The following is a 27,710-nucleotide window of genomic DNA, read 5'->3' as shown; positions in this document are numbered from 1 at the left end:
GGACCCTCTTCCATATGGAGTACCACACGAGAAAATCAGTTAAAAAATCGATCGACAAAAGATTCGTATTGGACTCGAAATCAATACGCCTACAGTTTACTTTAACGAACAGCAACAAGAGAAAACGTAAGTGGGAATAAAGCTGGAACTCGCGCTCAAAAAATGCAACTTCGCCGAAAGGTTAAAGAAATAAAACACACGCAGACGACATGAATGTTATGGAGTGGTTGTCATCGACATGCTTTTTAGACACATGTGGATGTTATCTCAAAAGGAAAATAAAGCGAATTCGATGTATGTCCCTATGACAGAGTGCGGGATCAAATTATTTCAAAACTCGTATAAATGTCTGTACGTATCTTACGAAGGAAGTTACAATGATTATAAAGCAGCATTTGCCGAATCGTTTATGGGCATATCAAAAAATGCAATTTTCTGGTACTCCAGTCAGGCATACAGGTATGTGGACCGACTGTCTCGTCTGACCGAGTATTTAAATGTAATGGTCCATTTGGGCTCTACGGGTCTTTGCCAAAAGACACTGACGAAGATATGTATTGATTTAGCAGCAAAGGTTTTTCATTACGCTGACGTTGGGAAGTTCGTAAATGTAGTAACATTACAAAAGAACCCACTGCACTTGACACTTTCTTCGATCACTCTGTTATCACAGATAATGTGACGATGTAAACGTTCCTTTCTTCATGTACGGCAGTATTGGTCACAAAACAAACCACGGTATTTTTTTTATATAAATTCGCCTTGTCGATCATACAATTGTTTTCAGTCAGACATACTCTCATAGAAATATCCCTGTATTTTTACATGATAACAACATCTCATTATAAACCCAGAGGTTGGATTCTTTTCCACCAAAGGTTTTCAGGAGGCGATATGCTAAGATCCCACCTACACGTAGCACTGCTTATTTATACTATTTTATAGATTTTACACAGGACTCTCCCGTAGACGTTCGATTCTGTACAAATAATTGATGTAATTACAAATGTACCTTTGAAATAGTTATTTTATCCTAAAAGTTATAAAAAGGGGTTCTTTTGGCTAACAACTCGTATTTGACCTTTGACGTATGAAGTCGGGCGATCGATAATGAAATCACAGTTTAGTTTGGTTTGATTTGGTTTAGTATTGTTTAACGTCCTATCAACAGCTATGGTCATTTAAGGACGGCCTCTTCTGTGTGCAAGATGCATACATACGTGTAGTTTATGCTTGTGTGTTTTGGTAGGCTGCGATATGTTTGTGTTTGTCTCTATCGCGGAACTTTTTCAGCTTAGATCATGCATTGGTTAACAGTATTTTGTTATGACTAAATAACCTCAAAAACGAATTCACGCTAATCCGATAAGTTGACACCCTCTAAAACGAAGTAACATCCTTTTAACAATGACTGGCAAGTTTGAATGTCAGCCGTAACCAAGCTGTCGCTAAGCTGTCATCCATGCAACAAACAGCAGTTTTTTTTCTGTGTTTGTGATCTCGCTCAGAATCCGTGTAAAATGAAGGACAACGCTAAAACAGCATAAGTCTGAAACGTCTTTAAATTATAATATCTTTAGTATGGCAATCTTTGAATTCACCCGTACGCGAAACGAGAGAGACTACGTCTGATAGATTTTTTTCTGAATGGTGGATGTCTACCGACTATCTCTGTCCCTTTGGCTGCTATCGTCTTACATGTGCCTAACATAGCCTATCAATTTTTATGAAAAGCTTACTCGACATATGTGGTCAAGACGTACGGCCAAGGCCTTAGTCTCACGTCATGTCGCTTTATGTATTGGACCGTGATATGAGCATGCTTCTAAATTTACACGACACTTCAGACACTGTACAATTATACCCTGCGAAAATCAATAAAAAGAAATACGAAATGAACGACGCATACAAAATTCAAGTTAGAGATGTAGCTCTGCACGTCTAAAAGGTGCGTCCCAGTCGTGCCGTCAGGCTGGCTCACGTCAGAGTTGTGGAGAGAACGCGAAATATCTCATTCGTAGACCAGAAATTGAAGTGATTTCTTTTATGAGAGACAACATGGTATTCGCAAATAAAGATTATAGGTCGGAAGTCTGAAAGCCTGCGATGTGGTTTTGGTAAACACGGACATATTAAGTGGTACTATCGGAAAATAACTCTTCACATTAAAAATCGATTCCAAATATAGAAGGGAACAGATACCGCCAAAATCTGATTTTCTGTTCGCAGAGGACAGTATTAGAATGAGGAATATATGAATACATATACACAAATCTGTACCCAAGTATATATGAGGCAGACATATCTGTATGTAAGAATGAGGCAGGCACTTCTGTATGTAAGAATGAGGCAGGCACTTCTGTATTTAAGAATGAGGCAGGCACTTCTGTATGTAAGAATGAGGCAGGCAATTCTGTATGGCAAATCTGTATGTAAGAATGAGGCAGGTAATTCGGTATGTAGGAATGAGGCAGGCACTTCGGTATGTAAGAATGGGGCAGGCAATTCGGTATGTAAGAATGAGGCAGATATATCTGTATGTAAGAATGAGGCCGGCAATTCGGTATGTAAGAATGAGGCAGGCAATTCGATATGTAAGAATGAGGCAGGCAATTCTGTATGTAAGAATGGGGCAGGCGATTCGGTATGTAAGAATGAGGCAGGCACTTCTGTATGTAATAATGAGGCAGGCAATTCTGTATGAAAGAATGAGGCAGGCAATTCTGTATGTAAGAATGGGGCAGGCAATTCTGTATGTAAGAATGAGGCAGACATATCTGTATGTAAGAATGAGGCAGACATATCTGTATGTAAGAATGAGGCAGGCAAGAGGAATATATGAATACATATACACAAATCTGTACCCAAGTATATATGAGGCAGACATATCTGTATGTAAGAATGAGGCAGATATATCTGTATGTAAGTGTATGTAAGAATGAGGCAGGCAATTCGGTATGTAAAAATGAGGCAGGCAATTCTGTATTAAAGAATGAGGCAGGCAATTCTGTATGTAAGAATGGGGCAGGCGATTCGGTATGTAAGAATGAGGCAGGCACTTCGGGATGTAAGAATGAGGCAGACAATTCTGTATGTAAGACTGAGGCAGGCAAGTCTGCATGTAAGAATGAGGCAGGCAATTCTGTATGTAAGAATGGGGCAGGCAATTCGCTATGTAAGAATGAGGCAGGCACTTCTGTATGTAAGAATGAGGCAGGCAATTCTGTATGTAAGAATGAGGCAGACATATCTGTATGTAAGAATGAGGCAGATATATCTGTGTAAGAATGAGGCAGGCAAGTCTGTATGTAATAATGAGGCAGGCACTTCGGTGTGTAAGAATGAGGCAGGCAATTCTGTATGTAAGAATGGGGCAGGCAATTCGCTATGTAAGAATGAGGCAGGCACTTCTGTATGTAATAATGAGGCAGGCAATTCTGTATGAAAGAATGAGGCAGGCAATTCTGTATGTAAGAATGAGGCAGACATATCTGTATGTAAGAATGAGGCAGGCAATTTGGTATGTAAGAATGAGGCAGGCAAATCTGTATGGAAGAATGAGGCAGGTAATTCGGCATGTAAGAATGAGGCAGGCACTTCGGAATGTAAGAATGAGGCAGGCACTTCGGTATGTAAGAATGATGCAGGCACTTCGGTATGTAAGAATGAGGCAGACATATCTGTATGTAAGAATGAGGCAGACATATCTGTATGTAAGAATGAGGCAGGCAATTTGGTATGTAAGAATGAGGCAGGCAAATCTGTATGGAAGAATGAGGCAGGTAATTCGGCATGTAAGAATGAGGCAGGCACTTCGGAATGTAAGAATGAGGCAGACAATTCTGTATGTAAGAATGAGGCAGGCAAGTCTGTATGTAAGAATGAGGCCGGCAATTCTGAATGTAAGAATGAGGCAGGCAATTCGGTATGTAATAATGAGGCAGATATATCTGTATGTAAGAATGAGGCAGACATATCTGTATGTAAGAATGAGGCAGGCAATTTGGTATGTAAGAATGAGGCAGGCAAATCTGTATGGAAGAATGAGGCAGGTAATTCGGCATGTAAGAATGAGGCAGGCACTTCGGAATGTAAGAATGAGGCAGGCAATTCGGTATGTAAAAATGAGGCAGGCAATTCGGTATGTAAGAATGAGGCAGGCACTTCGGTATGTAAGAATGAGGCAGACAATTCTGTATGTAAGACTGAGGCAGGCAAGTCTGTATGTAAGAATGAGGCAGGCAAGTCTGTATGTAAGAATGAGGCAGGCACTTCTGTATGTAAGAATGAGGCAGGCAAATCTGTATGTAAGAATGAGGCAGGTAATTCGGTATGTAAGAATGAGGCAGGCACTTCGTTATGTAAGAATGAGGCAGGCACTTCGGTATGTAAGAATGAGGCAGCCAATTCTGTATGTAAGACTGAGGCAGGCAAGTCTGTATGTAAGAATGAGGCAGGCAATTCTGTATGTAAGAATGAGGCAGACATATCTGTATGTAAGAATGAGGCAGATATATCTGTATGTAAGAATGAGGCCGGCAATTCGGTATGTAAGAATGAGGCAGGCAAATCTGTATGTAAGAAGGAGGCAGATAATTCGGTATATAAGAATGAGGCAGGCAATTCTGTATGTAAGAATGAGGTAGACATATCTGTATGTAAGAATGAGGCAGGCAAATCGGTATGTAAGAATGAGGCAGGCACTTCTGTATGTAAGAATGAGACAGGCAATTCGGTATGTAAGAATGATCCAGTCAATTCGGTATGTAAGAATGAGGCAGGAATGTCGGTATGCAAGTGTCCTTCGCAACCGTAAGTCTGCAGCTTCACTTCGCCTCGATCTTAACGTCACCGTGTCAACAGAGTATGTAAGAATGAGGCAGGCACTTCTGTATGTAAGAATGAGGCAGGCAAGTCTGTATGTAAGAATGAGGCAGGCAAGTCTGTATGTAAGAATGAGGCAGGCACTTCTGTATGTAAGAATGAGACAGGCAATTCGGTATGTAAGAATGATCCAGTCAATTCGGTATGTAAGAATGAGGCAGACATATCTGTATGTAAGAATGAGGCAGACATATCTGTATGTAAGAATGAGGCAGATATATCTGTATGTAAGTGTATGTAAGAATGAGGCAGGCAAGTCTGTATGTAAGAATGAGGCAGGCACTTCGGTATGTAAGGATGAGGCAGGCACTTCGGTATGTAAGAATGAGGCAGGAAATTCGGTATGTAAGAATGAGGCAGGCACTTCTGTATGTAAGAATGAGGCAGGCAATTCGGTATGTAAGAATGAGCCAGGCAATTCGGTATGTAAGAATGAGGCAGGAAATTCGGTATGCAAGTGTCATTCGCAACCGTAAGTCTGCAGCTTCACTTCGCCTCGATCTTAACGTCACCGTGTCAACAGAGTGGACCAATAACGGGGCTCAAGTCCAGCAAATGTATTAGTTGATGTACAGAAATAAGAGATATTATTTCTAGTTCATAGATATGGAGATTAAGGATGTACTCTTCTGAGGTTTCAATCACGTTCAAGTCTCGTTTTGATCTGGTGTAACGGGGTTTTGTAATATTTATCAAATTATGATATGTTTAGTAGCAAACACATACTTAAAAATCATGTCAAAAAACTAGATGTCTGTTGTGTGTAGAACATTTTTTACAAGAATTTGAAAAAAAAGGACCAATTTGGCGGCCATTTTGAAAAAGTGTATTTATATGAATTTCTTGCGCTTCACAAAGGGCAAAATTTCACCTTTTTTAACACTAGATTGATCACTTAAATTGTCATTGTGTCACCATTTTTAAATGTAGCAGGTTCAATTTTGCTGTACAACTTTATAATGTTCAATATGATTAAAATAATATGCAAAAAAGTGGAAAGTTATATATTATTGGTATTTTTTTTACATATTAGGGTAACTGAAGCACTTTTGATTTTTGACCCCGAAAAAGGTGAAAAATGGCACAAATAATAATGGGACAAAACAAGAAGCACACCGACTCCCCATTTTGTGGCTGTTTTAGAAGGAGAAACACGTTTTCTTTTGATTTATTGAATACCAAAAAGAGTTTAATACAGGATTTTTTTATATCAAGCGTTTAATCTGCAAAAAATGGTGAAAAAATGTGCATTTTTCATTAAAAAATAAGGGGTAGGGGTAACTAAAATCGCATTTCTGAGTAAAATGATTAAGATTAAGAAATTTTACTTCCATAATTTAAAAGAAAATAATATTTTTATCAATTCTACAAACATTCATACATATCTGATAACACACTTGGAAGAAATTGTATGAATTTGTTCTGCAAATGGTCAAAACCCGAAAATTCACCTAAAATCACATATTGTGTTAAATTGGTATCTTTGACCGATCATAGCACAAAAACGAACACACGGACATATTTTTTTTTGCATTTTCTACTATGCCATTATCTCCTTTTTCCAAAATTCAACATAAGAAAAAAAGTTTAATACAGGAATTTTTTGACTTCTCAGAGGTGTACATCCTTAAGTAACTTAAATAGATGAAGTGGTAGCCTATTTTTAAAATTAAATAAACGAAATTTCAAATTACAAAAAATATCAAATGAGGCTAACAAAGGGTACAACAAGCTGTACTGTGGGTAATAATTGGTCAAATACATGTAATTATCGATGATGCGTCCGTCTAAGACCGCGTGAAAATCTAGGAACAACCTTAACTGTTATAAATTCTAGTATGCAATTTTCTATCGTAACGTGAAATATGTATTTGTCTATATCGTAACTATTCAATTTTCTACGATGACAGTTTATAATATATTCTTGTTAGCAGGAAAGAATTTGTTTTGAACACATGCAAATGTACGTTAATTGCATAACAAACCTACAACACACTGCATAAACTACACACACGGTTTTACAGTAACACTACAATTTTCTAAATATTGCCTTTGATAACAAAATAATCGCTAAAGCAACACCAAAACATGGCCAAAAAAATATCAGCAAAATACACATCGAAACGGTACCGAAGACAAAAACATCAAAATGCCAAAACAATGCAAAAAAAAAATAATCTTGGAAACAAAAAGTTTGATGTCAAAGTAACATAACATATTTTTATTTACAATGAACACATGAATCACAGATAATTGTCTCATTTTGATATAAGAATAATATAAATAGAAGTTTTACCCTCGATGAGATGAATGATAATGTCCGACGTTCGGAAGTCGTACTTCAGACGTATATGAAGCCGCCCGAGGTTCTGGTCCACCGATGACTGCTGCAGGACAGCATCCTTCCGCGGGTACAGGTCGGGACGGATCGCACCTAGGGGTATATTCATGACAGATCTGTATAGACACAGTCAATTCTGGTATTTGATCGGATGCATATAAATCTGACCAGACACTTGTACTACACCAAGTTCATTATGAATGATTAAGTATAAAATCAAGTAGCCAGGTGATCGACAGAGTCAGGTGTGATGATTGTTGAAGAACATCCTTTGTATTGCCGGATATGTACATGTATCTACAGTTCGACAGGTGGGTGCAATCATGACGTATTTCTATATATGCCGGTCGGTGAACAGTAGGTTAATCACACTGTAAAAGCTGTCAACACTATAGTAACCTGACGAGTACTAACCACTTACAAAATACCACTTACATGCAGTGCTGTGTTTATACTGTACATCCAACGGGAACAATTGTTATGATCAAAGCATCAATGTTTTCTGTAACAGTTACTATATATATGGATAGTTGGATTGTCAGCTGACCACGCCGATTCAAGGCGATAATTTCCTGGTCAAATCAAGTATCAGATGGAGATCTATCGCTCTTGTCAATAAAGTGCTAATTTGTGTTTTCCATTTAAACGTGAAAATAACAATATGCGAATCAAAGTTACGTATAGTTACTACTTTTGCCATGCTCCAATAAAGTCGTGTTGGTATGCCAATAGACTTTATGGATTAGATTTTTAACTGGTCAAAATTTGGCTTGTAAATTTCTACAAATCTGTTTTAATCTAAAACAATGACAGTATAGTTAACAAACTGTTCCATCCTCTCTGACAATAGCACACTATTCAACGATATGCTTTCATGTAAAAACATGGGTGTTTTCTTCTAGAATTCTAGAAATATCTGATGACAATATCATTAAGAATATGTTATTCAACATATATAAGTCAAGAAAATAATCAACATTTGTAGGACTAATATGTTGATATAGGTAGAGATAATTTATCTAACCTACACTACGAACACATACAGTAAAACAAATAACAATTTGAAGCAACACGTATTGAAACTAGAGACACTAAGCGTATAAGTCACCTTATAATAATAATATTAGTATACGACATTTGATATAGCGCCCCATCTTGCTAACATTAGCCACTCTAAAGCGCTTTACAGTACATAGATATACAATTAATACAATTAGCATATACATTAATCAATACAGTTTGGGAGGAATTCGCAGGAGCTGCCTTATCATGCGCTAACAACTAGTCCTATGCCACCTGGCTAATATCTCCCTATGCGTGTATGCCTGCGCGTGTGCTGGAGATGTAATGTGTGATCTTATCCACGAAACAGTGTGGCAATCTATTTCACGTAGGTAAAAACACACAAGCTGTCTGATTTCACCAAATGTTGCACACCATTATCCAGTCATATTAAATAATAGCTTTCTGTTTTGTGTATACATATGCAAGATCACACAATTGTGTTTTTCTAACGAATCAGAAAGCACGAGTTTATTGCGCGGACGAATATATAAGTCCGCGCAATAAATGAGTGCTTTCTGATTTGTTAGAAAAACACAAGTTTGTGGTCTTGCTTTTATCACATACCTTCCGTATTTGATAGAGATTGATACAAAGATTTTATTAACTTTGATATTTTCTGCAAATACCGGGAACCTTTCAGTTCGTCATGACAACGGGATTCCCATAAAAAGTAGTTCCGGCTAGTAGGTAAATACAACATTCCGTATTGCACATGTGCAATACAGAACGTTGTATTTCATGGTCTGAAAATTAGTATTATTACTATAACAAGGTGATAAAATACAATACACCATAAGAAGTTATGTCCTACGGTAGCAGAGAGTAAGTTATTTTCTTGTCGTGAGACAAACGAAACAAAAACGTGTTAATATAAAGACCTACTCGACAAATATGATTGAGATCCATTCAAGATCACCATCTTATAAACGTTTTACTGCTTAGTGAGAACAATCTACCATTTGTCCATAATGGAATATATATTTCAATGTTTTCAATGCGTTATTATGATATCGTAATGCATTTTATTAACGCATAATCAATAATGTTTTGTACATTGTATACCTGACGTAATTAAATTTTACTGTTGGTGTCCTGTTACGTAAATTATTGTTAAGTTGTTGAAGCACGCTTAAAAACGTTCCTCTTGTCACATGATATGTTTTCTAAGTTCTCATGTTCTTAGTTCTCAGTGTCGCGCTGTCCTTATGTTTTGGTACATATATATAGCAACCCGCAAACAACTTACCAAACGAGGGGTCAAATATACAACTGTCCACGCTCGTGTCACTGCGCGCACTGATACTGCTCGTTTCCTCCGTGAGTGTATCACTCCTTATGCTTCCGCGGGACATGGTAGAGATACTCGTCCGCGAGGTAATGGATGTTGACCTCGGCTGGATGGCCCGGTGTTCTTTTGTCAGCTGTACGTCCTGGAGCAGAAAGAGAAAATATCATAAAGAAACTTGTTCAACGGTTTTATGTGTTAAAGCAGTCCAGACAACTAAATAAATACAGTGGTATAAAAACAGTATTTGTCTAGAAAGCGCTCAACCAGCCTTTCTGCATCATAGCCGATATCAATGAAACAGCTTGCTTTTCTTAAAACCTGTGTGAATACTCGTACAGGGAAACTATTTGTTGTAATTAACACAGAATAGTCCATAGCAATATACCATTTAAACTGAATATCTTCTGTAAAGAATATATTTCCGTTATCAGCTGCCAAAATATTACAACTCTGCTTTTCACTGCAACAAGTACACACGCAGAGAAAGAGAGAGGCCGTGTTCTTTCCTCATTAAATTTCCTGGAATCTGCGTTGACGTCGCCGTCTGTGACCGGGCCTAAGTTATGGACGTGTTTACAACGCAGGCAGCTTAGATAAAGACCTACATAATCTGTGCTTGCATCCATTACCAACGTATGCCACGTCTACATCAACAAAATGTGTATTTATCAACAATACTCTCTGCATTTTTCTGGCCCTTTCGGGTACGCCTTGACCCTTACCTCTTGTCTTGTGTAATTAACGAGTACTCTGGGGCCGGTCAACACCTCCATATCCTCCTCGGCTAAACCGTGCAGGAGTCTGTTGAGACACACCCCCATGACCCTTACAGACAGATAGCTTCTTCACCGACATACCTTCTAGGATTAATACTGTGACGTCATGTGTCCCCCCACTGTCACTCGTCACTCCAAGGATGCGTATATTCTGTGTTTAGTTTTAATGGAAATGTCACTAGAGGTTTAGTCTAGTTGGTAGTCATATAGAAAAACATGTTGCTCCTCTATACGGAGTTAATACGAATTACTTTACCCAGGCAGTGTTGTCTGCGGCGACAGATGTAAATGTTACAGTGGAGAAAAGACTGCAGCGCGGCTGTTATAAATGATACAAACACCAATACTTAAGTCTGATATATGCATACAAATGTGTGATTATTTTAACATTTGTTGTGTTCAACACCAAACATGTACATTTATGTTCTCATTACAGCAACTTGCATTTACTTTGAACCTGAAACTGCTTAAGAACCTTTACTAACACACGTTGGATTTAATGTAGCTAAATTTGTATATTTTTGTTTTGTTTGGAATATATACACAGTGTTAGGGTTAAACCAAGCTTAAGTGTTGTAGAACGTGCGGTGTGAGCACGTGAACCGTTGTTACATGTGATATATAGAGTGATTACAACAGCATATTTTATATAAGTGACTATTGTTTTGTTTACAGTGTAATACGTAGTTTTTGTTGTTCTATTATTGTTTCATAATGACTGTGTATCTCTGTTTTTTGTTGTGATATGTAATTGCTCATGTTCCTGTCTTGGAAATGGGGGCGGTTGCTCTGAAAATTTGACAAATTTCTTTGTCTGCGCTGTCTTTATTAGTTTTTGGCCCATATATATTTCTTCATGTATATTATAAGTAAATGTAAGCATAAGAAGGAGTCAAAAAAGTGCTAGCTGCTGGGATTTATGTTTTGTTTAGGTTATATGTCTCGAATTTAGGTCAACGTTTATACTATTCTGAGAAACGAGAGGGAACCCAAATTAACAAATGATAGATAAATTGACAAAACGACTTGTTACTTCGGGATATTTCTTCATCATTTTGATGTCGTATGTAGCATCAGTCTGAATATAATAAATTTGTCCGACAAAAACTAGCACACACAATGTAATAGCTGTAATTAGGTCACGGTGACTTTGTTTCTATATTGACTTAATTATGTCAACAGCATACTCTATTTTTGCCTAAATACACATCTGAACCATTAAATAATTATTTAAAACTTAAATTAATAACAATTTAACTTAATGTAGAAAAATGAAGGAGTGAAATTGGAGAAAGAGGGTTCTTAAGTGGTTAATTTTTCTCTTTTCTGTAGGTTTACCTGAATATAAGATGGTTGGTAAGCTGTATTGTGTATGTTTACATATATATATATATATGTAAAGATAGTGAAGATAACATGAAGAAAGAAACACTTAAATCCTGATTTTATGTAAATGAAATACTGTAGAATCATTTATTTTCGTGGGGTTAAAATGTTGTGTTTTTCAAATACTGGCCTGCTTCAAGGACATTATCTTTCGCTGAATTCTGATTTTCCCCTATTTATATCATACCAAAATTATGTATTCGTGGGAATTTGATATCGTGGATTTTTGTTATTCACGAAATAAACGAAATTTAATGCCCCACGAAAATTTATGATTTTACAGTATCAACGTTTCGAAATATTTCAATTAACCTTTACGGCTCTCTCAGGACAGCTTTTAAAATTACCAAATTATATAGGTGTCTTTGCAGAGTAAACAACAGTTGGTGAGTAGGCAAGCGATTTATCATCCTAGTGTCTAAAATACCCTATGTGCTCGTTTGTGCTTGTACCGCTTCGTGGATTTATGTAAAGAGCTAACAGGGTTTTTTTCGGTATATAACGGATACCCCAAAAATAATTCTGGTTATTCATTTAATAAACCAAAAGAATAGCCATTTAAAATTATAACCATCAGAAAGTCCAAATTTCTTCCCTTCCTTTCTTCTTTTCAACTTCAACTCATTTTCGAAACGAATGAAGAAATATTACTTACATGTTATACTAATAATGCTATAATAATTCGAGGTTCTTATATAACGCTTAATCACAACCTAGTTCGTAGGTCGTCCCAAAGCGGTTTACAAATTATTATCCGTGGTTATAGGGCCTTTGCAACCAATGTCGGCGCTCACGGCTAGCATTCAACAATTCTAGCTCTGCCCAACCACGTACTCATTTTCAGCTAAGTAGACTGGAACAAGCGGAGTAAAGTATCTTGCTCAAAGATACAACACAGTGCCGTGCCGTGACTCGAACCCGCAACCCTTCGGTCATGAGCCCGGCGTCCTACCAATAGACTACCGTGCCTCCGGTTAACCATACACTTGCTACATTATTATCCTACATGTCTATTACAATACCGAAGACTTGTATAATCATTCCGCAACACTCTATTTATTGAGATATTGAAAAAGTGTTCATCATGTTTATTCAATATAAACATATAAACATTGTCTATTATAAACGTCGTTTAACTACACGAACTCATTTTCACATTAGACTTTCAATTCCGTCTTTGTGTATTGCAGAGTTATCTTCTCTTGGGAGCAGGTATTGATTGTTACGTCACTTGTTTGTGAGAGTAACGTCATCAATTTTTGAGAAAATGACGTAATTTTCTCACACAAACCAATTACGTAACAATCAATACCTGCTCCCAAGAGAAGATAACTCTGCAATACGCAAAGACGAAATATTCGGAAGAAGATAATGTTATATTTTTTTAAAGGACACTTTAACATAATCTGTTAAGTTCATGTTTCCAAAGGGTCTGATCATGCCAACGCAAACAAGATATGTTCAGACATTTCTTTTTGTCCTGACATTTATCAGAAAGCTACGGATATAAAAAAAAAAACAAATCTGTCGACAAAAAGTCCATATATTTATATTTGATATCGATTAAGATGTCGACCTTCTGTCTAATACATTTTATCATGCTGTGTTGTATTAGAAAACGTCACGCTACATACCTTCGAAGGACGTCTTAACGGCACTAACATTACAGACGGAAATATAGAAGTAATTTCGTTGATTCTTCCCAGGATAACAATGCTCGTGACTAAACAAGCATCATGACAACATGCTTAAAAAATAGAAACATTTAATATATATATATAGATATATGTATATTTCATGTACGTGTAAATAACATGTGTTTTATTGAATAGATATGTGTAGTTGTTAAACGTGTAAAGCTGCAATAAAGTAAGATACTGTGATAAGAATAGCTATTCTAGCTGAAATATATTTATGATTGAAGTATAGCTTGTAGGTTAGTTTGGAAGTTCAATACGTTGTTTATCATTGATTTTACAACAAAAGAACATAGCCAGTTGTTTACTTCTGTTCAGGTAGGTCAACGTAACCAAGACCATCCTATTTTTTAATTCGGCACCTTTTTTTAAATTTCAGACGATATTCTTATTTCTCAACATTAAGCTCGTCATAATGTGCCAGTTTAACGTGGCTGTAAATGAAAACGTTAAGATATAAATATCCACGCTTGTACCTAACCTAAAATCGAATCAGACAAGCTACGCGCTGTGAACTTGTTTACATGTGTAATACGACAGAGAATTTTGAAGGAGCGTCACACGGGTATGCCAGGTTTGTTTGCAAGATAATAAATGCATATACATGTATAATTGCCTAATATTACCTGATTTTGAACCAATGCAAAATGCTATTACATTGTCAAACGTGTTAGAATAACTACATTATGACTGATCTTAACACGAAAAACTGTTAATTCCAAATGTTTCTCAAAACATCTGCCAACTTCTGCCAAGAAATGGCATTCTAACCTCCCCTATTCCTAGTGTGCAGCATATTTATCACATTTGATTCGTATTTCCACAACTTGTACCTAGTATCTGAATTTTGTAGATGCATTTGTTCAGTTGCTTCAGTCTACACGGAAGGAATTTTACCGAGATTATCCTGACAGGACTTTTACACGACTCAAATGTCTACGTGATTGAGACTTGTTTGTCCTTAGTCATTGATGAACTTCATGCTTGATTCGACGATAGACAATCCGTAGGCAAAGCTTACTGTTCTTTATATCTGAACTCTTATTGCCAACAGAAATTTGTTAGGTTTATAATGTTTTTTACCTTTGTTTTAGAGTCTTGTTAGTTCCTGTTATTGTGCTTTTGCATAAAGTTAATTTCTTTGTTTTGTATATTATTGTATTGAGGATGTTCTTCTTTAACTTCTGTATAAACAAATATTGACATACACTATGCACCGAAGCTGTACCGTATACGAGATTCTAGGGTTGCATAGTTAATGTATATCCCCGCCAGTAAATCAGGGGGTCTTGCATGGTTTCAATCTAACAAGATGGATCAGACTCCCAGGCCATGCTCTGTGTAAGGATGTTTATGAGCTGTGATGTCGGAGATTGTGTATGTCGTCTTGATAATTATAACCCACAATACCCAATAATGACAAATCAGCGCTATCAAACGTATCATCTGCCTGCGTCCGTCTCGTTAGGCTCGAGACTTGTACTTGGGCACCACCTGCCCGACTTTTGATAGCGACCGACATTGTTAATCGTGTCGAGGGGCTACACAGTACGAGGAAAACGAACAAACGTACAGAAAGAGTTGAAAGCACCGAACAAAATTCACTTAACATAAAGGACATTTGTGTCACAAGACAATTGTCAAATACCTGATATCTTGTCGAGGTACAAAACAGGATCCGCCATTTTCGGTCTGGGCATCTATATCAATATCTCTCACAGGGAGAGTTTATGTTTCACATTGGTTTATATGAGATCATTCTCTTTCCTGCATCTACATGTAGTACGACGAAATAGCCTATAAAATTGCCTGATATAACGTGCACGAGCTTAAGACAAACCTGTGAAGCTTTTGTTTAATATATACGTACCTGACATTGATTACGTATTGCTGTACGTAATATCCCTGTTATAAACACATGTTTACATAGAGTATCTATATTACCTGTCGTTCTCACGTTAAACACACACCAAACGTTGTATTCATTGAAAAAGAAAATATTTTACTAATTGTAGTCATCATGATAACGACATACATCACCAACTGCGGTCCTTGCGATGAATTTGTAAATTTTTACCAATTGTGATTTTCTCGATAAAGGCATACTTTATAAATTGTCATCATCACGATAAAATTTACTTCATAAACTCTGGTCCCTATAACATAAACACGTAAGCAGAACTTACTTTAGCCATTGTGATTCTAATGCTAAAACATACTTCATAAGCTGTGATCTCATTATATAAAAGTGTAGGCAAAACTTACTTTAGCAATTGTTATCCTCATGATAAAGACACCTTAAACTAAGTGTGATGTACTGTAATCCTCAAGACCGAAACATCCTTCACCAATTGTTCCTTAGAATAAAATCATAACTGAACAAAAGTAATCACACAATAAACTTTCATACTTATCGCCCTTTTCACGTTTGAAACAAATACTTTTCGAAATGTTGTCATAACGATAGAAGCTTGCAAGTTTTATATGCAATATTAATTATATCAATATTACAGATAGAGCTAAACCTTCACCACATGTGGTGGGTCCTAACCATGTTTAAATCATTGTGATCCTCCCGATCAAACATATTCAAGAAAATGTAAGCCTCCTGTTCAAAACATACATTAGCAATTGTGATCCTCCTGAGCAAAGCATTCTTTACCAAAGTTTGTCCTCACGATAAAGAAATATTTAATAAAATGTGGCCCAAACAATCAGAACCTAGTTTACCCAGTGTAGTCCTCACGATAAAGAAAATGTTAACAAAATGTGGTCCTCACAATCATCTCAACTTTACCCAGTGTAGCCCTCACAATAAAGAAAATGTTCACAAAATGTGGTCCTCATAATCATCTCAACTCTACCCAGTGTAGTCCTCACGATAAAGAAAATGTTCACAAAATGTGGTCCTCACAATCATCTCAACTCTACCCAGTGTAGTCCTCACGATAAAGAAAATGTTCACAAAACGTGGACCTCACAATCATCTCAACTTTACCCAGTGTAGCCCTACCTTTTACAGCTATTATCCTATGATAAACATATCGGATCCTTACCTGGGATCCTGATGATATTGACATCAACGAAGGTGGTTTGTAGTCCCCAACAGCGTCGTAGCCACATGGTGGAACACATGTTCGGTGACGATATTTTCGTCTGTACAGACGACATATAACCACGATGACGGTGGCGACGATGACCCCTGTGACCCCGCAGACAATACCCAGAACGACAGCCGACACCATCCTCATCTACAGGCCGCTGTAAATTAAGAATGATAACGCCATTAGTTTATTAACTGTGCCATTGGAAAACAGGCGATCTACAAAAAGAAAATGTATTGCATGATAATTTTGTAAAGAAACAACAAACTAAAAGGTACCAACAGTTGAGAAAGACAACACTAACGTCTCTATATGAAAGTAGTGAACATAAATACATTTTTTCAATAAAGGGCACATTGAATTGTCAACTTTGTTTGGAAAATACAAATTAAAAAAAAATATACTTCTCATTGGATTGTGATAAATAAAACAAAAAGGAAATATCTTACAGGATGATTTTATATATATATAACACAATACAACGTAGGGATCAATATCCTTCTGTATATAATTATATTGATATAATTACGATGTGTTCTAACAATAGATATGGACTGGTTCCAAGCAGTAGATCGGTATCAGTTATGCCAAATTGATGTCAATACACGTGATAACACCCATAGAATTAAACGTACATTTAATTATCATACAATTATACTGACACTTCTGTTTAAGTGCATTGAATCAGATTGCTATCAATAGCACGCGTGATCAGATTGATATTGATACACCTGATCGGATTGAAATAAACACACATAAACAGGTCGATATTGATACACCTGATCGGATTGAAATAAACACACATAACCAGGTCGATACAAATACACCTGATCGGATTAAAATTAACACACCTGAACAGGTCAATACCGATACACCTGATCGGATTGAAATTAACACACCTGAACAGGTCAATACCAATACAACTGATCGGATTGAAATAAACACACATGAGCAGGTCGATACAAAAACACCTGAACAGATCGATATNCAAAAACACCTGAAACAGATCGGTATAAACACACCTGATCAGATCGATAGTTATACTCTTGATCAGATAGATATTTATACACTTGGTTGGATCAATATTTATACACCTGGTTAGATCGATACTTATACATGTACACCTGATCATACTGATACCAATACAACTGCCCACATCGATATCGATACCTAGCCCCGAAATCATCAACGGATCTAGGCCAGAGTCATTTGAATGCTTTGTGTGATTTATATATCTAAATCAATTTATGAATAATATGCATTTACTTGTACAATGGAATATTACTATTTTGTTTATTAACTGTGACTTACTCCCAAGCAAATAGTGATTGTATCGGTATTTAGACTTACGACTCTGAATGCTACATGGTCCGATGCTGTATACGCGTGTAGCATGCCGTTAACATTACAGTTTATGTGACTGGTGCAATATCACATTGAAAATGTCAAGTAATATTACAAATTCTGCTAAGGAAACTAAAAGCAGTACATATTACCATGCCGAAGTGACTACGATCCTCATATAACATAATTGTACTGTTTTTATAGTTCTTTCCATACATAAACGAAACATAGGTCAATGTGCAGTTAAGTGGATTTAAATGCAAGAAGCTACAGATATATGACATGCGTTAACAGGAAAAATATATTCCAATCATAATTGCCATATCATTGGCATATTCCCTTCTAATTGGAATCAAATCGTTTAACTATCTCAGATTTTATATGCTATTATTTAATCAGATAAACAGAATTAGGAATGGGGGCTAATAATAAAAATAAAAACAATCAAAAAACCTAAACTGATCTTTAAAAAACTAACATAAAAATACAAAAAACAAAACAAAACAAAAAAAATTAATAGACCATTAAAACAAAAAGAAACATACAATGTCAACGCTATCTAAACCTATTGACGATGGGGAATTATCATGTAATCAAAAGATTTTATGTGTGTTTGTGTGTATTATGTAATAGAGTTCCTTTGATAATGACGTGACTTAACATATTTATGCTATCTGCAAATCTGTGTTATCAACAGCACAGTGGCTGCCTTGCAGTATCTAAAACAAACTAAGCATTCTCAAAGCAATTACTTCTATTTCTGTTCTTTGTATTTTGATTACACGAGCAGAGATGGGTGTTTTTTAACAGAACGTAATAAATCTCTTAATCAAGCAGAAATGTCCAATATTATTATAAGGTTTCATCCAATTACAAGACCATTCACATTCCAAATTAAATCTGACAAAGAAACAAATGACGCGATAACATAGAATATTTTTTGTATGCGACTGAGTAGTGAAAGAGAAAGTAGAAATAATGGCTCCAAGATCCGTATTTCTCCAAATATCCGCTTATTATAGTATAAAGTTCCCAATAATTGGATTTTTCTGATACATAGAAAGAACGTGCGATTTGTCTCATTCTGTGCTATCCTAGAAGCCATTTTTACTTCTTATCGTCGACATCCTGTTCCGGTTTTCTTCTTTAACAAGCAAGGATAATAGGCATTTCAAATCTGCAGTATCGATAACTAATACAGAAAATCCCTTTTATGTACCTACCTCCAAGGTAACCAGACTTATACAAATCCAAGATATCCAATGTTACCGAAACCTTAAACACCCGTGCTGTCCATTGTTACTAAACTTATAGACACCCATATTGTCTAACGTTACCGAATCCAGACACTCATGTATTGTCCCATGTTACCAAACCCATAGACACACACATTTTCCAATATTATCAAACATATACCCATTCTGAGTGCTCAATATTACCAAACACATACACTGTACACACTTATTGTCCAATTTTACCAAACCCATAGACACAAATATTCGGTACATATATAAAAACTATTGTACATAGGCTTACAGCGTAGACGAAATCGACATCGATTTTGTGGACAACCCTACACATTTTACACCTTTATGTGCATACGCTTCACTGGTCATTCGTCTGATGAAGGTGACAGTGTACATATCGTACTAGTCATCGAAACGTCACATAGAAAATTGTATTGGTTGTGTAAGAGGGAAATTTTCATAATCCATACTCACCAATTTGAAGAAAATATTAAGAAATACCATAGACACAAACATTGGCATGTATTACTAAATACTGTTATTTTTCCACTGCGATTCAAATATAAAATATATGAAAAAAATATGAATACAAGATAAGGAAATAACTTTTCAAAAATAATGGTAATTCAATTTAAAAAACAAAACAAAGTAAAAAACAATTGATGCACCATTGTGTTCAGTTTAAATTCATGGCAGGTTCTACAGGTTAAAAGATTACCAATCCATATTTCATGTGTCCAAATGTATATAACAAAAAGCGGAATGATGTCTTTTGTATCTTTATAACGTTATAATTGACAACTTGTGGCTGCTATAGATGATCGTAACTAGACAACATAATGTTATTAATTATAGCCTTCTCTAGGGATGCTATAGTATGCACATTTAAAAGTAAAGTAAATATCCAAGTATACATTTTCTAGCGTAATTATCAATTAAGCCCCCAGTTACGTGACGGTCATACAGACTACCAGAGGTATTGGCAGTCAGACGGTAGATAATAACACCACGATAAACGCTAAACCGCTCTCTCCCATCTCTAGGTACCAATTTGTATTTTAGACCTAGAGAGACACAAAGTAACCTGTACAGATATAGAGATCGATCTCGAGGCTCTGTGGTACGGTGGAATCTAAAACAACAAAGGGCGGTTTACATCATGTAGAGTGTAATTGCATGGACGGAGAGCCGGTCTTTTCATGGTTTGGCTGTAGCCCTTTGATCGTCTGTTTATTGGGATGTGGTGAACACTCCGATCGATGAATTCAACGAGGGCGATGAGCGGTGATCATTTAATGTCAGTGGATATCTGGATGGGATTCCACAAAAACAAATTACCAAGACGAAAACGGACCATTACCTCGCACCAAGTCTTTGTTTCGGGAAGGGAATGACATTATACAGTTCATCGTAAACTCGGGTAATTGCTTCTAACAAATTATTGCCTCAGAATATCGGAGCATTCCCCATATTACTGCCAAGCTAAGTTAAACATGTCCTTTTAATGCACACCAAATGAAAATGTTCAACTAAACCTTATATGCATTTGGTTTTAGTAGGTATCGATTCTGACGTCACACCATGGGTTAGGATGTGTTCCCTAGGCCGTGTAGAGAAACCGGTGATTTTTTGTCAGGTTTTTGCCGATTTATTTTGATGTTTGTGGAAATTGAAACATCAGCCTGTCGGAGCAGGTTTGTACATAATCATTTTCAATAAAGTAAGATAAATAGCAATTAAGGAACCGTTACCAAGCTAAAGTCATCATCAAAGTGCTGATGTGTGGTAGACAGTTCACCTTATCCATTGACGGAAATTTTGAACGGTTGATAAATACCAACGCAGCAGTAAAGCGAATTTGCAAGTGGGAAGTACTGGAGCTATCAACTACCAACATCGCAACACCTTCATATAGCTAGGCATTATTGATTTTTGAAATCGAACAGAGAAGGAGAATCGTATCATGTTTGTAAATCTACAGAAATGTGAAAATAAAGCAGAAGGGAAGGAAATTTATTGAAGAGATGTAACGTAAATGCTTAATTCAAAACGAAAATGATGACCTAACAAGTGAAGAAGAGAATCAGCTTATGTAAATACAAGTCAGCTAAACGCTGTGAGAACAAAATAAAATAATGCTTATTCTCATAGTTTTTGAGAACTGAACACCAAGACCTTATTTCCGGAAGCTTCAACCATCTCTCAACTATTTTTAAATACAAAAGTTTAAATACGAAATTATTTAACAAGACAGCAATAAACACTTTTTGGTCCCTAGCATCCCCGAGGAGTCCTAGAAGAACGATACAGTTGTATGAGGCAAACTGTAATATTATTCAGTTTTTAAATTCACCTCAATATTTGTTACGTTCATCTAGCATAAATGCTTGTGAGGTTATTTAATGCGTCGGTTTTCAATTACGTTGAGCAAACCATAGGGGGACTATTCCATTTACGTCTGGTCCATACATTTCAGTTTGGCCATTTGTCGTTTATAAAGATTATATATGAAAACAATTCACAATCCTCTCAGACAATGCTGCCTTACATTGCAGCATGGTCGTCTTTTGTACTTCTTATAGGAATAAATTGCTTGTGTTATATGCATGTATTTACTATTGATCTCTTGTTGCACACTTTTGTGTCTTATGTCTGTTTAAATAAAGCATTTAAATCCGGGATTGTCGCTTAGTCATGTTCTATTCACATAAATTATTTTCGTAAACATTATGTTACGTATAATACGATGACGTCAGGAAACAACAATTATGACGTCACAATCAGCTTCCAACAGGAAATGTTCTTCTAAAATCAAACAGACCCACCAATACCTAATAATAATACCTACACAATGTCATGTAAATAATTGAAGATGCCAGATACGTTAGCAATGACGCTCCTCTTGAAAATGCGGCTGATATCTCTTATTTCAAAATCATACATATTTTTATTAATAATTCGATACCTCCCCGCTAAACAGGTCATTAAAGACACATTTATTGTTTCAGTTCTCCGTATGCCGTTTGACTGAGTAGACAACCATGTGACCAGTTAGGTCAGTTTCAACAACAACAAAATATCAGTGCAAGAGAGTGTGAAAATGTAAATACTTGTTTTGTATCAATATTATGACAAATCTTTGGAAAAATTAAATAATAAAAAAACTAAAAAAAACAACTAAGTTTTCGTTAATTCTTTTCATGTGTGTTTGTCACAAAATGCACACTTGTTGTCGAGATTTATGAGAAATTCCTCCAAACCTGTTGACCAATCTTGGTCGTTTTTTTGACAAGAAGCACGGGCTGTGAATTATACAACGGTTGAAGACTCAAAAACGTACCAACTCCTACTGACTAAAACAATATTCGGCATTCTACTTCATTAACCACTGGAAAAAAACGACATTGATATTTAGACAAAAGTCATGTCTGAGTGTTTGATATGCATTACATATATGTATCTATAACACTTACCAAAATTCGACAGTTAGAAAGGTAAACAAGTCCTCCGGGCTGATGAAAAGTTCTTTTTACGCAACTAATAAAATGTCCTATGCGACGTTTCGATGACTAGTACGATATGTACACTGTTACATTCATCAGACAAATCACCAGCAACTGGCAGACCCTCCGGATGATTTCCGGAATTTGAAATACTAAAGGGTCAATAACTTCAATCTTTATTTTACGTGGTCCTTATTGTGACTTGCTAAAATTCTTTGAATGTCAAATGCTTGAGAAATGGTCAATGACATGAACAGTGACGTCATCATTGAAACATAACCTCTACCTGAAATTACTCCTACATTTGCACTAATGTATTAAAGGAAATACCGCATTTAATCTACATTTAATGTTCACTTCAAATTGCCTTACATAATGTTTATATTATAAGTCTAATCATAATATGGAATAATCAAAAGGTGTTTTTTTTATATGTTATTTTGTTTGAATTATGATACCATTTTTAGTGACAATGATTTAAAGAAAATTGCTAAATATACCAACACGAAATAGCAACGCAAATTCGTTCTCTTAGACTTTGACCCTCTGACACGAGGAAATAAATACTGAGACTTATGTTACTTGCTGCCAAAACTGTCCTATATTAGATGAGTTTTCTGTGTAATACTGGAGAGAGAGCTTATTGTGATATTTTCCAAAAGAAAAAAAAAATATCAGACGCCTATTTCTAAATCTCTGGATTTTTCAAAATGCACACGGGTATGTGCGCAGTGGTCGGATTGTTTGAAATTGTATCGTCATTTGTTACCGTATTTGGGAACAGACGACACCATAAAGGCGGGTTCCCTTAACACATTCGTTCTTGATCAGACATCCCCTTCTGTCGTGTCACTTTGTTTCTCATACAGTTGTGCTAGGAAAGTGACAAATGTAACAAAAATGTTGCTTTAAATACGCAGTTCTCTTCATTCTCGCTCTTCGGTATTTCGAGCTAAAACTGGACAACTTTAACCCTCCAGCCTTCAGACTTCAAACAGGAGAATTATGTTCTCATCCACCATTAGAAATACCCTGATACAAAGAGATGCTCCTTCAGCAGGACAGTTAATGTATATCCAAGATCATAAATACATACTATTGTACAACTTATCCTTATTACGTGATCATGACCATTATCAACAATCTTCAAAGCTATGGTATTCTTATACGGAATGCTAGACCCCTTCTTAGTAACTGAAAACAAATTTAGCAATAGGCCTTGGTTTATATAGATGTTACAGGTAATACCCTAGCCAGGGATAATGTGTTATTAATAGGCCATACGCGTCACATGTTCTCTATTAAAACATGTAGACCTGATTATCATTCAGTTAACAGAGAGTACCAAAATAATATGTGAATATACGTGGTAAAATGAGCATTACGTACCAAGAAAATAATTACAAATAGAACAATTATGAACACCTCGTCTCCAGTGGTTTCCTTTATTCTAAGACAATTTTACCAACCATCTCCACCAGTATGAAACATCCAACTTCATTGATTCTGCTCCATCATACTGCAAGAAGCCAATCTGTAGCGCCTTTGTTAATTACTTCCCCTAGTATGCCTCATAAAACGTAACAGCGACATATTTGTACCCTGCTATAATCCCACTACCGTCAAACTCTCCTAAACAAGATATCAGGGGAAAGAACTCTTTCAAACACAAGGGGATCAAAACTTTTGGATAGCTACAGACAAAATATTTTAATAAGTAACACATTGTTGTATGTTTTCTAATGCGCATTTGTCTAAGACACGAACGACACTTAAGGACTAGTAGCAGAATTTTTGTATTTAAATCAATAAATGGAATGTATATTCCCACAACTTTATTAGCGAGATCGTGCTTATAAATAATAATCACCATTGCAATATCAATGTGCTGCTTTTACGATAAGTTAAATGCAGATGCATGTATTGTATTGATGCCATCATATTATGCTTTGTACATGTAACAGTCCAAAAATTAAAGCCTTATCCTAGTTTCTGAGAGAAGATATTAGGACACCTGTTAGTCTAACAAATGATAACACTGCTGATAAATTATGGTAATATTTACTGAATGCTTCATTTATAAATAATTCACTTTTTTTCTTCTGATATGAAACTGTGTATGCCTGGGGGGTTATTTCGTGTCAATTGCGAATTATGTGTTCAAAGCTGAAACTCTGTCGCTATATCGATACAGTACCCTGGAGAGGAGTAGGGCGATTTTTTGTCTGGTCTAACAGACTTATTGGAGCAAAATGCCTTTGCCTTCATATCACATGATTATTAAAGGATTGGCACTTGTTCAACCCTTACACATCAGTCAAAATGAGGCTTCAGAATGGTTATTATATTGGTTTCGATAATAGAAAATGCAATTAGAATACAACTGTAGCATAATAAAAATCGTTTGAGATTATGTTTGACATGTGTTATCTATAATTACTTTAAAATTTTGCTTTGTTTTATCATAATACACATATATACGATATTCTTTCTGTATGATAAATTCCTTATAATTGCATAGCATATATCCTCTATAACGGTTAAACATTACCGTGTACTATATATCCACATGAAGATATTATGCTCTTTGACATTTTGATCGTTAGTGATCATGAAACTTGAGAACTTATAAGAAGTAATACAAAATAAAACAAACCAAAAATGTTACAACCTGATAAACCTGGAAAATATTTGTTTACACAGATGAAGTAACAAATACCCCAATCCCGGTTTTCTTCTACATGGTGTACCTTTCAAATCTAGCTGTACACGGATATACAGATAATCAGTTTTGCTTTCGTTGTGTATTAAGAAAATAACCTCTCATCACAACTTATTTAAATACTGTGACTACCATATGTTTCCCTTCACACCTGGCGTTTTCCAACGTAGCGTTTACCGTCACATTACATGTAGCTGGTCGTGTCTGCAAAGCTGCCTTTGGTAATTGCTCTTTATAATTAAAAGACAAATGGCTTTTGCACACGAACAGAGGTAAATAACAAGCCAACATGCACAGTTCTAGTTGTTGACGTAGCGGAGAGCGCAAAGCCATTATTGCGAGGAAAAATTATAAAATCAAACAATAAAGCATTTTAAACAGAGTTAAATGTGACCATAAAAATCAATCACTTGAATATTCATTGCATATTCATTGCACTTTCTGATGAGAAGATGATTTTATTCATTTTTCATTTGCAGTTCATTGTTGACGTGGAAAGGAACAGTACTGACATTAATTCAACAGAAAGGCAAACACGACAACAATCAAAGCGGTATTGCCGAAACTCGACGTTAATTAATTAGTCTTTTATCTTGAAATTGCCATGTTTTTCAAAAACCATATGAAATCGTGAGAAGTCTGACTTTTAGGTGTACCTAATTATTGCACTATTCCTGGTTGATGTTTCAGATTTGCTATGAATATGTTTTAACCTTTTAAAACGAAACAATGCACATGCCATCATTACTACAGCAGTATTTTGACGCGAACGTTTCTAGTTGATAATCTTTAAATCATCATCTTATGTGACCTTTGCCTGCCCGGCATACCAATGAAGGGCTGAAATTTAACATGTTCGATTTTATGCAATACAGTGTCGTTAAATCACATTTCGAAGATGTCATATTACCAGGGTTTACTTCATTGCAACACATCAGGTCATAGAAAGACTCTGTCCTTATAAAGAATGGGCCTCTTACTGAGATATAACGATCCTGACAAGGCAGTGCACACACATCCCGGATGATAGTACATCTCTCATGACGGCGATAAGGTGGAGCTAGTCTATGCCTAAAACAAAAACTAACTTAACTCACCTGACCATTTCAGCCTGCACATACGGAAATGATGGTCGTAATAATTGTGTATCCCTTAATTAATACAATGTTCGCGGTATTTTAAAAAGGAAGAGTACCGTTGCACTATCACTTATAGTACGAAGGTAGTCTTGTTCAAATACGATTATATATTATATCATAAAGGGGAATCGTTTAAATCAAGAAGTGGCATTACACGATAGATAGATTGGATAGGAGAATAATTGAAATTGATTAATTGTATTCACTATTCCGAGCCACAGCTGTAAATTGGGACGCTGTACAACAGCAAGGTATGTGTGTGCTGCTGCTAATGATTAAAATATATTACCAAGATCTAACATGCACTATCGGCAGTGGACCGCTGGATTAACCCTTATATGATAGACTTAGGTATATTAATTAGTTGTAGGCCGCGGGGCTATTAAGTATACATCAATGTTATACCGTGCCTCCCATTTCATACAAAACCAAATCCGTACCTGGAGGTGGGCGTGTCTCCTGAGTGTCAACAGTATTGTTGATCGTGGCAAGTGAGAAACAGGCTTGTTAGAAGTCTGCATTAATGATAAAGGTCTTTCAATTTGAGAAAATTAAAGTTACATTATTATTTATGTGGTTCGTTTTTTTAAATTGGAAATGTTAATGAATTTGTTGCCGATTCCAAATCTGTGTGACAGTTATATGCAAAAATGAAAAGTACAAAAACGCTGATATCAAGATTCGTCTGTTACCCGCTTAGTATATAGCTAACCACTACTATCAGATGTGAATCCTTGCTAGTATACTAACAGAACCATACACTCTGGCTAATATATGGATCTTCTCACCTTACGTATGCGACGCTGCTTAAAGGAAGAGTAAACATTTAACTTTAAAAAATACCTGAAATCTGAACGTCAACGCTAGCATCCTAACAACGTGTAGCATTTTTTCTGTTATTTCCTCTCCTGTGAATATGGGTTTCCTGCGAGAACATATGTGTCCCGCTCGCTCTAGCTACCGCCTACACGTCAAATCTTCGCCACAATCTACTGTCCAGATCCGACGTGTCGTTCTCTTTATTTAAAAGTAACTGAGACATGCGTGTTACCTAAACATGAATGTACATATACAAGGAGCCTGGAAAAGCAAGTTTTGTTTTCATATGAGAGAGGGGTTGTTAAAGTGGTATTTTTTTTGCATTCTCTCAATTCGACTTAAATGTTTTGCAAATCTATACATATTAAAACAACAGTGTTAATCCAAGTCACCTA

At 36.1% G+C, this 27,710-nt stretch overlaps 1 protein-coding gene across 3 annotated transcripts in view; it reads right to left on the bottom strand.

The window, feature by feature from the left end:
- The window catches only part of LOC110450741 (synaptotagmin-10-like), a 63,031-nt gene that overhangs the window by 8,954 nt on the left and 26,367 nt on the right, over positions 1-27,710 (bottom strand). The window contains exons 2-4 of one of the 3 annotated variants that reach the window (XM_021498422.1): positions 16,494-16,698; positions 9,537-9,720; positions 7,181-7,318 (exon numbers count right to left, since the gene is read on the bottom strand). In XM_021498422.1, coding sequence (XP_021354097.1) covers positions 7,181-7,318; positions 9,537-9,720; positions 16,494-16,688 — 517 coding nt within the window. In that variant the 5' untranslated portion in view covers positions 16,689-16,698. Of the gene's footprint in view, positions 1-7,180; positions 7,319-9,536; positions 9,721-9,963; positions 10,075-10,300; positions 10,445-16,493; positions 16,699-27,710 lie in introns of those variants that run through there. The other 2 variants (XM_021498423.1, XM_021498424.1) reach the window with 2 other exon arrangements.

Source organism: Mizuhopecten yessoensis, unplaced genomic scaffold, assembly GCF_002113885.1.
Source record: "Mizuhopecten yessoensis strain PY_sf001 unplaced genomic scaffold, ASM211388v2 scaffold5459, whole genome shotgun sequence".
Classification (NCBI taxonomy): domain Eukaryota; kingdom Metazoa; phylum Mollusca; class Bivalvia; order Pectinida; family Pectinidae; genus Mizuhopecten; species Mizuhopecten yessoensis.
This window is presented reverse-complemented; position numbering and strand designations above follow the sequence as displayed.